At 36.8% G+C, this 12,299-nt stretch overlaps 1 protein-coding gene across 1 annotated transcript in view; it reads left to right on the top strand.

Moving 5' to 3' along the window:
- Positions 1-12,299, top strand: part of LOC124619804 — a 157,468-nt gene that overhangs the window by 18,886 nt on the left and 126,283 nt on the right. The window contains exon 3 of the mRNA XM_047146399.1: positions 4,785-4,914. Within this exon, the coding sequence (XP_047002355.1) occupies positions 4,785-4,914 (130 nt within the window). The remainder of the gene's footprint in view (positions 1-4,784; positions 4,915-12,299) is intronic.

Here is a 12,299-nt window from a genome sequence, read left to right as displayed (position 1 = left end):
CATTGTGGTTGTACCTACGGTACGGCTATCTGTATTGCTGAGGCACGCAAGCCTCCCCACCAACAGCAAGGTCCATGGGGAGGTGGGAATAATAAACTTGCTTAAAAGCAAAAACTCACATGGAATAGATGGCATTTCCAGCAAAATACTAAAAGCTTGTTCTCAACAGATAAGTAAGATTCTCAGCCACCTGTGTAATAGCTCTCTGGAACAGGGCATTTTCCCTGATAGACTGAAATATGCTATTGTTATACCTTTGCATAAAAAAGGGGATAGATCTGATGTCAACAGTTACCATCCAATCTCCCTTCTAACAGCTTTATCCAAAATTTTTGAGAAAGTAATGTATTCAAGAGTAGCTTCACATATCTGTAAAAATGAAGTACTAACAAAATGTCAGTTTGGTTTCCAGAAAGGTTTTTCAACAGAAAATGCCATATGTGCTTTCACTAATCAAATTTTGAATGATCTGAATAACCGAACACCACCCATTGGGATTTTTTGTGATCTCTCAAAGGCTTTTGATTGTGTAAATCATGAAATTCTGCTAGACAAGCTCAAGTATTGTGGCATGAGTGGGACAGTGCACAAATGGTTTAATTCGTACCTAACTGGAAGAGTGCAGAAAGTTGAAATAAGCAGTTCTCATAATATGCAAAGATCAGCACATTCCTCAAACTGGGGAACTATCAAGAATGGGGTTCCACTAGGGTCGGTCTTGGGTCCTTTGTTGTTCTTAATATATATTAATGACTTGCCATTCTATATTCATGAAGAAGCAAAGTTAGTTCTCTTTGCTGATGATACAAGTATAGTAATCACACCTGACAAACAAGAATTAACTGATGAAATTATCAATAATGTCTTTCAGAAAACTACTAAGTGGTTCCTTGTAAACGGACTCTCACTGAATTTTGATAAGACAGTACATACAGTTCCGTACAGTAAATGGTATGACGCCATTAATAAATATAGACCTTAATCAGAAGCATATAGCTAAGGTAGAATATTCAAAATTTTTAGGTGTGTCCATTGATGAGGGATTAAATTGGAAGAAACACATTGATGATCTGCTGAAACGTTTGAGTTCAGCTACTTATGCAATTAGGGTCATTGCAAATTTTGGTGATAAACATCTTAGTAAACTAGCTTACTATGCCTATTTTCACTCATTGCTTGCGTATGGCATCATATTTTGGGGTAATTCATCACTGAGGAATAAAGTATTTATTGCACAAAAGCGTGTAATCAGAATAATAGCTGGAGTCCACCCAAGATCATCCTGCAGACATTTATTTAAGGATCTAGGGATATTCACAGTAGCTTCTGAGTATATATACTCTCTTATGAAATTTGTTATTAACAACCAAAACCAGTTCAAAAGTAATAGCAGTGTGCATAACTACAATACTAGGAGAAAGGATGATCTTCACTATTCAAGATTAAATCTAACTTTGGCACAGAAAGGGGTGAATTATACTGCCACTAAAGTCTTTGGTCACTTACCAAATAGTATCAAAAGTCTGACAGATAACCAACAAGTATTTAAGAAGAAATTAAAAGAATTTCTGAATGACAACTCCTTCTACTACATAGAGGAATTTTTAGATATAAATTAAGAAAAAAAAGAAAAAAAAAACAAAAAAATACATAAAAAAATTTTAAAAAATTAAAAAAGTTGTTATTTTAACTTACTTATGTTGTTAAATAAACTTAATTATGTCATGTATTGGAAAATGTGACTCGTTCCACATCATTACGAAATATCGTATTTATGATCCATGGAACTAGTATTAATCTAATCTAATCTAATCTAAATCTAATCTAACCTTAAAGATGGTCCACCTCTCCATTCATTTATCCATGGTAAGAGTAAGAGCTCAGATGCAAGTGTGAATGCATAGCATTCTCTCAGTAAACGGATGGTACCATGCACTATTGACAGTTATTAAAATACCTGCTAGTTACAGATAAGCGATTATTGCAGTATCTGATACTTCTCATTCTGGTTCTTTCTATCAGTTACGATATTTTTGCCACCTTTACAGACATATAATAGCCAAAAAATGTTGAAGATGTCAGGTCATGAGATTCAAAAGGAAATAACAAGGAAATTTTATTTTGAACATGATTTGGAAGATGAAGCTGAAGTGGAATCATGACAAATTGTTTGTAAAAACTGTAGTGGAATTGATGATTTCCCAGTTTTCATTGAAGATGATTGTAATTTGAAATGAAGATGATTTCAACATATATAACACACCAGTATCCTCTTTTCATGTGTGGAATGAATTTTGTTTGTTTTGTCATAATGGTAAATTTTCACAAATCAGATAAAATTTCTGATGAGATTTTTTAAGAAAAAAAGAGTTGTTCTGAAAACTAATTTAAAAGCACAAAAAGTACATTTGTGTAATAAATGACAAGGACTTGGAGCACTAAACATCACTGGATTTCAAATTTACCTAGTATTTGAAACATCTTTATTCTCAGATGATGAATAAATGTCATCTGTATAAATGAAAAATATTTCAAATAAATATTTTCATTTGTTATTCATGCTCAATGAATCACAATTTTAATGTGGATTTGCCATTCATCATTGGAATAAATGTGGCCCGACTCAGGTGGTAAGCACATGCACATGCTGCAAATTGACAGCCTATGTGCAAATAAGTTTGAGTAAGAGACATTCATGTGGCTGTGGACAACTGGGTGTTATTTTCATGACTGTGGCCAAGCGCTATCTTGGTTGTGTAATTAGGTGAGGCAGCATGGGACATCTTCAGCAGCTTCCAAGGATGTCCATGAAGTGTATTCATGCTCTCCCTCACACACTACAGGGGCATGCAAATGCTGCAGATGAGCCACACACTTGCAGGATTCAATTTCATTACAATGAAAAAAGGCATTGAACTTACTTATAGTGTCAAATAGCTGCAGATATCTTTTTCAATGTAGTAATGTGGCTGCAACCAGAGACAGCTTTATTGTCATCTGTCACAGAAAAATTGGGTGCTCTAGGTCCTAAAGCAAAACAGATGATCTCAATCAGAGAAAAAATCTAATTGTCAGTCAAAATTATACTGTTTGAGATTTTGATAAGCACCAAAGTTTAATTTTAATGGCAGAGGACAACAAATTGAATATGACAATAGATGAAATAAAATATAATGTACCGCATCTGATATTACCTTGGTTGTAGCACCCAAGGAATTCATTAAAGAAATTCATTGAAATATTTTGACAGACACAAATATGTGATTCAACTGTAGAGATTTCTTTGGTCAAAAGGAAACTTATTTTATAAGATAATTTCTTTTATTTTGCCTACATTTTTTTCTATAGTGTGTACAACAAAGTGTTTTATGAGGTCTGTTCAAAAAATTCTGGAATTTTGTCCACAAAATTTTTCTGCACTTACCTTTTACTCACTGTGCATGGTCTCCTTCAAAATACTATCCTCCACAATTGGTACATCATGCCCAACTCCATTTCCACTGGATTGTGTGAACTGCTGTGTATCTTTGCAAATCTTTGTCCTTTCAATGGCGTTTTCAACTTTGGAAATAAAAAAAGTCCACAGGGGCAGGTCTGGAGGGTACGGAGGGTGAGGGAGCACAGTGATTTCCTTTTTGTGCAATAATCATGCACCAAACAGGAATGAATGTGTGGCTGCATTATCATGATGCAAGAGCCATGAATTGTCTCACCACATTTCGGGCCATTTCCTTCTAACATTTTCTTGCAGGTATCACAACACATCTTGATAGTACCATTGATTAACAGTTTGTTCCTGTGACACAAATTCATGATGAACTAGTCCTTCAAGGTCAAAGAAAACTTACAGAATGGCTTTGACATCTGACCTGAACTGACAAGTTGTTTGTGGTCTTGGAGAATCTTATCCAGCCCATTGTGAAGATTGAACCTTGATCTCAACACCATAACTGTAGACCCACATTTCATCATCAGTAATGATTCTCTTAAGGAACATCTCATTCTCATTTATGTGATCCAAAAGCTCTTCAAAGATTGTGAGGTGAATGTCTTTCTGGTCTTGACTTACGAGCTGTGAGATGAAATTGGTGGCAACATGATGCATTTCAAGATGCTGTGTCAAAATTTCATGACATGATCCAACTGAAATGATACGTTCTTCTGCAGTCTACTGGACAGTCAGTCTTCAGTTGGCATGCACAATTTCATTGATGGTCCTGACATGAATGACATCAGTAGACATTGAAGGGCATCCTGAATGAGGGCCATCTTTAACTTCCATCCATTTTTAAACCACATGAACCGTTTGTAACAGTGAGTACAGCTTCATCACTCATCACCGTAGGCTTCCTACATCATTTTGTGTGTCTCTGTAAAGTTTTTCTTGAGTTTTACGCACAATTTAATGCAGACACATTGCTCCTGTGACCCTGCCATCTTAAAATTCTCAAACTGTGCAACACAATGTTCTACTCAATACATTACTGAACAATAACTAACAGACATACAACAATGAAACATCTGGCAGTTACACATTAGAGACAGGCATGTGCAAAGATGCCAACGGCATTTTGCTCCAACACACCAGTGTCACAAAATTACAAATTCTCTGGAATTTTTTGAACAAATCCCTTATATAATCATGTTTTCTTTCTCAGTAAGTTGTACCAACGTAAAGCTCTCAGGTTATCACAGACTCATTCATCTGATAACCTGATAGCTGTATATTAGTTAAACTGTTTTCTTTTCCACTATAGCTCATCAGTTCACTTATTTTCTTTCAGGAAATACACTCTCATTTCTCTCAACATCACACCGTTTCTACATAACAGTGTATTAAAGTTCTTTGTGGATGATACAAACTGTACGAGGGCACCAAACAATGATGACTTTTGGTGGAGCGTAGAGATAAAAGTAAGTTGAATGACTGCATCCTTATGCTTATTCTGGTATAACAGCCTTAAAAATAATCCCAAAGACAATGTAACAATTCAGTAATAGATAGCAAGTAACTGTCCAATTTTTTATTACACTATTATTGTACAGCTCAGTGCATAAAGAATAACCAGGCTGATTGATCCCAAAACAAAAATGGAACTAAAAAATGAAAAAACACATCACAAGAAGTTTGTCACCATAGACAAAAAAGACTCTCCAGTTCCAGAAATTATCAAGTTTATGTTTAACTGTTTAGGCAAAAAGTTACAATTTTTTCCTTGCACTAGCCCACCACTCTGTGCCCTTGTACTGATAATGGAATCATATCTACAGAAGATCGGTATGCCTTGATGACTCTGTATGTTGGCAGTTGGCAAGTAGATACTTCTATGCAAGTTTTGTTCAAGAGAAATTGATGTAGAATATCATAAATCTGCTGTCACAGGTGAATACTGGACAGTGAATTTGTTTTTGTTCAGAGAAAAGAAGGCATTAAACTAACTTCAGTGTATGGCTACTCCAAGAATCAGCAGTGGGCCCACTCCTGTTCTTACCCTACATTAATGATCTTCCAACGAGTTCAAAGGATAGTCCAAAGCCTGTCACATTTGCAGGTGGCATAAGCATACTACCAGTGTGAAAACTGAACCTTGGCAAACACAGTTCAGATAATAGCTGGAAAGCACTACAAATGGCTCACAACAAACATTTTAAGTCTTAATCTCACAAAGGCTCAGATTCTGCAACTTCTAACAAGTTAAAATGGCCTGTTACAATCAGAAACAGACATTAATGGCAGATACTAAATAAAACAAGCTGTGTAAGACCCCTAAAGGGTCCAGTTGGAAAACAGGTTAAAGCGGAGTCAACACTTAGACAAACAAGTTATGAAGTTCAGTTTAGCATGTTCTGCCCTTAGATACGACTCTCATCATGTTGACCAAAAGAGGAATGTTAGAAGCAAGCTGTAAGAATATTATGTAAAGTAGGTAACCATACATTTTCAGAGGCCTTTTTGGAGGTATTGAAATTCAGACATTCACTTCCCAATACATTTACTCCTTAATGATTTTTCTTGTTGAGAACAAATATCAGCTTCAGATGAACTTTGATCTACATACTCATGATAAAAGATGTAAAAATAATATCATGTTGACTTTATCTCCTTGTCTAGGATGCAGAGTGACCAGTTATTCAAGTTCCCTGTTAGCATAAATCGAGAAATTGGGTATCCAAACCAGTCCAAAACAAAAGTAAAAACCTACCTCATTAGCTGCTGTTTGTACAAATTATCTGAATATCTAAACCAGATGATTGAAAAGTTCTCTTAGGTACATGATGAATTGCAATGTTGGTTGGAAAGCTGCATGACAAGTATTAAGGTACTGTAAATAGGACACAGTATTATTTCAGATGCAGGTACAAGTATTTTCTGTGAGTAAATATTAAACTAATAATAGAACTGCTCAGTATAAGTGAAGAGGTAGGAGCTGTTTTTCAAAGTAGTAGCTTTCTTTCTAATTTTCTTGATCAAATTTAGAAGTTTGAAGAGCGTTAAGCATTATAGTGATAGTTTATTGTTACTAGAATAAACACTCTTAAGTTTCTATGATTTGTGTGTATTTTGTTAATATATACCTTGACTCATTCTAAATCTCTAAAGGCACTCCTTCTTGTTGGTATGCATGTGACAGCATGCACTATGAGTATCTTTCAAAATGGTGTGCATAATAGCCCTTGAGCCAGGGACCTTTTGCATACCCACCAGATGGACTGTCTTACTGTAACTATGTGCTGGCATACACTTTCACCAGCACACTGGTCAGCACTAGGACATATAGTATAGAGGCACTGAACAATGTCAAGAAAATACCAAGACACATTACCAGGCTATGCACCAATAATGCCCCTGGGCAGCATCAATGAAGGCCGCTTCGCTGACCTAGCTGTCTCACTCTCTCAATCTCAGTACCTCAGTACATCACATTGGGATTCAGTTCACACTACACCTCAATATGTTGCACTGCACTCTAGTCTTCCTCAGTGATAGTCGTCACCTCGCACCTTAGCCAGCTGTGAGGAAATGTTAATCATAGTATATAGTTGTGATATGGACACAAACTAGATTCAAAAATTAGTACATGTTATTTGATTGCTGTTAACCACAGAACTTCAGATTGGACATCACTGAAGTTAAGTACTCTACTGGTTTCTCTAATAAAGTGTATTTTAACTATGTGTGCATTACATGTTGTGGTGAGAGGAAACCGGCCACCCACCTATCATACCACCCTTTCCTCATCCAGCCAGGATCCACAGAATGTTATAAGAAGGCACAGCCACGACAAACTATCCTACAGCCATATTTTTTTTTTTCTCATAGTAGCAAGCATCCCATCTCATAGTAGCACTTGCAACCTACATCCTCAATCAGAAGGCATTGCAACATGTATTTCATTTGCAGATACAGTAAAGTTCGGTACAGAGAAGTGTGCCTTCAAGATGACAGTTTTATATATTACAAATGCTGTTGACAAAAGACAAATTAATAAAAGCAATAAAAACATACTGCTGACAATCAAGTATGCATTAACATTACTGGAGGAATCAAAGGACTTAATTGTATTTGCTGCTTCAATGAAATTTAACTCATTGTTTTAAGAGATTACATTTTCATGGATGTCTTTAATTAAATTATTGTCTTCAGAAAAACTTGATGAGGAATGCTTTCCATGTGTTAGTATGTATGAATCATTGTAATGTAGTTGACAACGCAATAGGTATATCAAATAGTTCACTTGATAAATCACAATGTGTGGAATTTAAGATTAATCCACTATTGTTCAATTTTAGTGTAAAGGGTAGCTCAGGTGTATCATAGTTTTTACATGTAAATGTGACATGAAGGGTGGAGTTAAACGAGAAAATTATACCTTCAGAACATCATTTAAGAAATGGATGATAACGATACGTTAAAATTCTAGGGCAATCATTTCTTGGGGGATGATTCATAAACAATTCTTTCTTGCAACTGTACACTCTAGTGTCTAAGAATACTGCTGATTCAGGGCAAATTAACTTATGACTACATTTACACATATGCAAATCATTTTCATTCAGGGACACAAAATATCTTCAATCCTTGCTGATCAAGAGATAATCATTCAGTGCATACTTTACATGAATACCTGCCTGTCTTCATTTCAAAGGGTAAATATAAATTCTAGTACCTCCCGCCACGGAAGTCGAACACACGCCAGAAGAAATGGACGTGGCCAGCCCATAGAGGGCTCCGCGTCCACAGCGGCTCTTCAGCGCAGCGGCTCTCGCGCAGCGAGGGCGCCACCGCTACACCACGTGCAGACCGCGGCCAATAGCCACTCCCTCCGGTTTCGTATGTAGGGACCTGCTCTGCCCTAGTCCAGTCAGTCTGGTACTCGCTCTGGATTGTGTCTCTATCTTGGTGGTACTGCGTTCTGGTCATTGCTCGTTGTTGACATTTGCCTGGCTCTGGTTCCGAGTGGATTTACTGTTGGTGTTGGGTGTTGTGGTTTCCACAAGCCTCCCTTGTTTATCTCTTCCTTGTTGTGTCGGTCATAGTTGGTCATTGTCGGTAGTTGTCGGTTGTTGTTGGTCTGTCGTCCGACTCATCCTTGTGTTTACCCGGTGGTGCATGCTCCACCCCCGGCGGCTTCCCCAGCTGGCGGCTCCGATCCGCAGCCCAAGGTGTTCCCGCGGTTGGTTTTGGTTAATACATAAATCTTATACATTTCAAAATTATGCTTTGATCTAGCAATGGGAATAGAAATGATAACAGTTAATTCATCTTCAATCATTAAGGAGTGTGTGGTGGTTAACTTATAGTAAGCTTATAAATTGTAAGCATTAACAGGGTAAATCATAGTATATATTGCATCTAGCTTTCGTTCAATTGATAGTAGGATCTGTAAAAAGTGTTCTGGATGTAGTAGTATGCTGCTAAACAATCATTTGAACTACTTTCTAAAGCTGTTCTTATGTTAAGGGCATCAATTCTCGCATTTGATAAACTATCAGTAATCCTTAACAAAAGAGTGTTTAAATCTAAATGTGCAATCATAGCATTTAATCCTTGGAATAGTTCTTGGATGTTTGCATTTGTTTCATTATGAAGTACATGGAAATGTGAGATAAATTGCTTTACAATCTGTTCAATGAAAACTGTGTGGTTGGTAATGGTTCTTTGCATATTCTTTAATATGATAATTTCGTTAGAGAAGTTAGTTGAATCTGTACTGGTCTGTTGTTCAAGAGCCTATATTTTGCCTTTAACTTCCAGTAGATCTTGACTACTTAAAGTACCAAATACAGTACAAAGGATACTCCCTCCAAAATCAAACTAGGATCGTTTATGCCTAATTAAAGTTTTGTGTGGCAAAAGCTTTAAAAAACAGTAAATCTCTTGTTCATAATTAGCAAATGTAGACTCTACCTGCATTTTGGCTGTGATCCAGTTGTTATACCAAGATGTACCCATTTCCAAAATTGTATCATTACCCTAAGCAGAATGAATTAGGTCAATATGCTTCTTTACAGAATTGAACTGTTGCTGGATTTCACTCAGATTGTACTTGAGGACAAGTTTTGTATTACTTGTTCAAACAAAATAGCTGTACTCTGTGGTACTATTACTACCACATTAGTAGAATACGCTATCATAGCAAGCATTAGAATAAAAATGAACATGGTTAATTAGTTCTAAATACTAGAGTTAACAATGAACATAAAATAAAAGAGTTTCTTGTGGTAACCTGTGGAATAAAAGGTTTAGTTTCTCTTGTGCACTCATGCAATAGCTTCAATACTAAATTTTCACAACACATTCACATAAGCACATGGCTGAAATAAACACACGCATTGCACTCTCAGACACTACACACGTTTACGCAGATTGCAGGGGTGTCTGGAACAGGATTGCTTGGAACGTGGCAATGCCTCGGCCTCAAAGTCTGGACTGCAACCTCCCGATTCTCTTGGGTTTGAGAACAGCAGGTCTGCCTCTTGATCAGTCCTTATCGTCTTGCGATACTACAGGAAATCTTGCCAGAAATGGCTTTACACGATTGACATGAATGACTATCGAACAAAAGGGGAGTTGGAGCTTAAGAGCGACTGGCAACAACACGTCCAACATTGGATATGGTCCTTTCCAAAACTTCTTAAGCTTTATGACTTGACTCTTCTTTAACACCACATTGCTCAGATACACAAAATCTACTCAATACTGTGGCACTGCTGCTTGGCAGTCATGTTGCCTTGCTTGCTGAAGAAAGGATTGATGATTCCGCTGTTTCACTCTCCTCCATGCTACCTTTAGCTTGCGTGCTAGATCCCTTATGTGTTCATTGCTGATTCCAGTAGTCGGTCATGCAAAGTGCAAGGGTGAATGCATTCTTCTTCCATAAACAATCTCATATGCACTTAGACCAGCTGAGCTGTGCATTTTGACATTGTAACAACTTACCAAGTACGGTAAACAGACATCCAAATTGTGGTGTTTGCTGACCACATAATGGCTAACAATTTTAATAAGTGTACTGTGGACTTGCTCGACTCTTCCATTTCCTTCAGGGTGTGCTGGTGTAGTCCTTAACTGAGTTATTTGCATGAACTTACAAGTCTGTTTAAGCAATTCACTTATAAAATTCGTTCCTTGATCACTAATTATACTTAATGGTGATCCAAACTTAAGAATCCCTTCTTTTACAAAAGCTTTAGCTATAGTCTCAGTGCTCCGATCAGGTATTGGTATCATGAGAAGGTATCTAGAGAAATGATCTAACATTATCAATATGTATTTGTTTCCATCTTTAGTCATAGGCAATGGTCCTACGACATCTAGTCCTACTCATTCAAATGGTTCACTTGTTTCTGGCAGTTCTTGCAATGGCACTCTACTTTTCCCTACATTATTCCATCTGTTACAGGGATCACATTGTGAAACAAACTCTAAAATGTCAGCTTTGCTGCTCGGCCACCAAAACATTTGAGCTATTTTAATGTTTGTTGCTTTTTTACCACAATGTCCTGATAATAAAGAATTGGGTTGCTCTCTCATGATTTGCTCTTTCATGCTTTATGGAATAACTAGGCGGTTTCCTTTACTAGTGATTTTGTACAATAATCGATCTATTTTGACAAAACGTTGATCATTTTTCCATAATTTGCATTGTGGATCTTCTTCCTGAACTGCCTTTAACTCTTCTTCTCGACTCATTGTAACACAAACATTGACTTTTTGACTCATTGCATCAGTATTCTCATGTTGTTTACCAGTTCGGTAAATAACCTTAAATTGGCACTCACTAAGCCTTAATGCCCATCTTGTTAATCTGGAACTTGGATCCTTTAAGCTCAATAACCATTTAAATGTGGCATGTTCTGTAATAACTGTAAATTCTCTTCCTGTTAAGAAACATCTGTCATGTGTTATACCAAAAACCAAAGCACAAAGCTCCTTCTCAGTAGTAGTATAATTACATTCTGCTTTGCTTAATTGTCTGGAAGCTAATGAGATTGGATGTTCATGATCATCAACTTCTTGAGACTAGATTGCACCTATGGCAAAATTGAATGCATCTGTTGAAAGAATAAAAGGTTTACTGAAATCCAGATAGGCTAGCACTGGGGCTGTGGTTAGAGCAGTTTTAAGTTCTTCCATTGCCTTTTTGCATTCTGTTGACGACTTAAATATGGCTCCTTTCTTCAGTAGCTTTGTCAATGGATGTGCTATATTCGCATAACCAGCTATAAATCGTCTGTAGAAATTTGACAATCCCAAGAATGATTGTAGTTCTCTCAAATTCTGTGGTTCAGAAAAATTCCTAACATCTTCAATTAATTTTGGATCAAGTGGAACACCTTCACGGGTTATAACATGACCAAGATAGTTAACTTTACTTTGTGCAAAATGACATTTATCAATTGATAAAGACAGGTTTGCGCTTTTTATACACTCAGAAACAGCTTGTAGTCTCTCAGTATGCTGCTTCATGTTTTCACCAAAAATGATTACGTCATAAAGGTAAACAAGTGCTTGTGTTGGGGTGAGCCCTTGTAAAACTGAATCCGTCAGGTGTTGAAATGTAGCTGGAGCATTACGAAGTCCAAATGGCATACGAAGATACTTCTATACTCCTGTAGCTATTAGAAATGAAGATTTTGCTTGATCATCTGAATGCACTGTTAACTGGTGATAACCACTTGTTATATCACATACTGAAAAAATTCAACATCTGCCCAAGTAATCCATGGTTTCCTCTAAATTTGGTAAGGGGTAAATGTCGGGTGTGTTCACAGCATTCAAAGATTGGTAATCAACA

The sequence above is a fragment of the Schistocerca americana genome, chromosome 6 (genome assembly GCF_021461395.2).
Source record: "Schistocerca americana isolate TAMUIC-IGC-003095 chromosome 6, iqSchAmer2.1, whole genome shotgun sequence".
NCBI classification, from domain to species: Eukaryota; Metazoa; Arthropoda; class Insecta; order Orthoptera; family Acrididae; genus Schistocerca; species Schistocerca americana.
The sequence above is the reverse complement of the archived record's forward strand: the minus strand, read 5'-3'. Positions and strand labels throughout refer to the sequence as shown.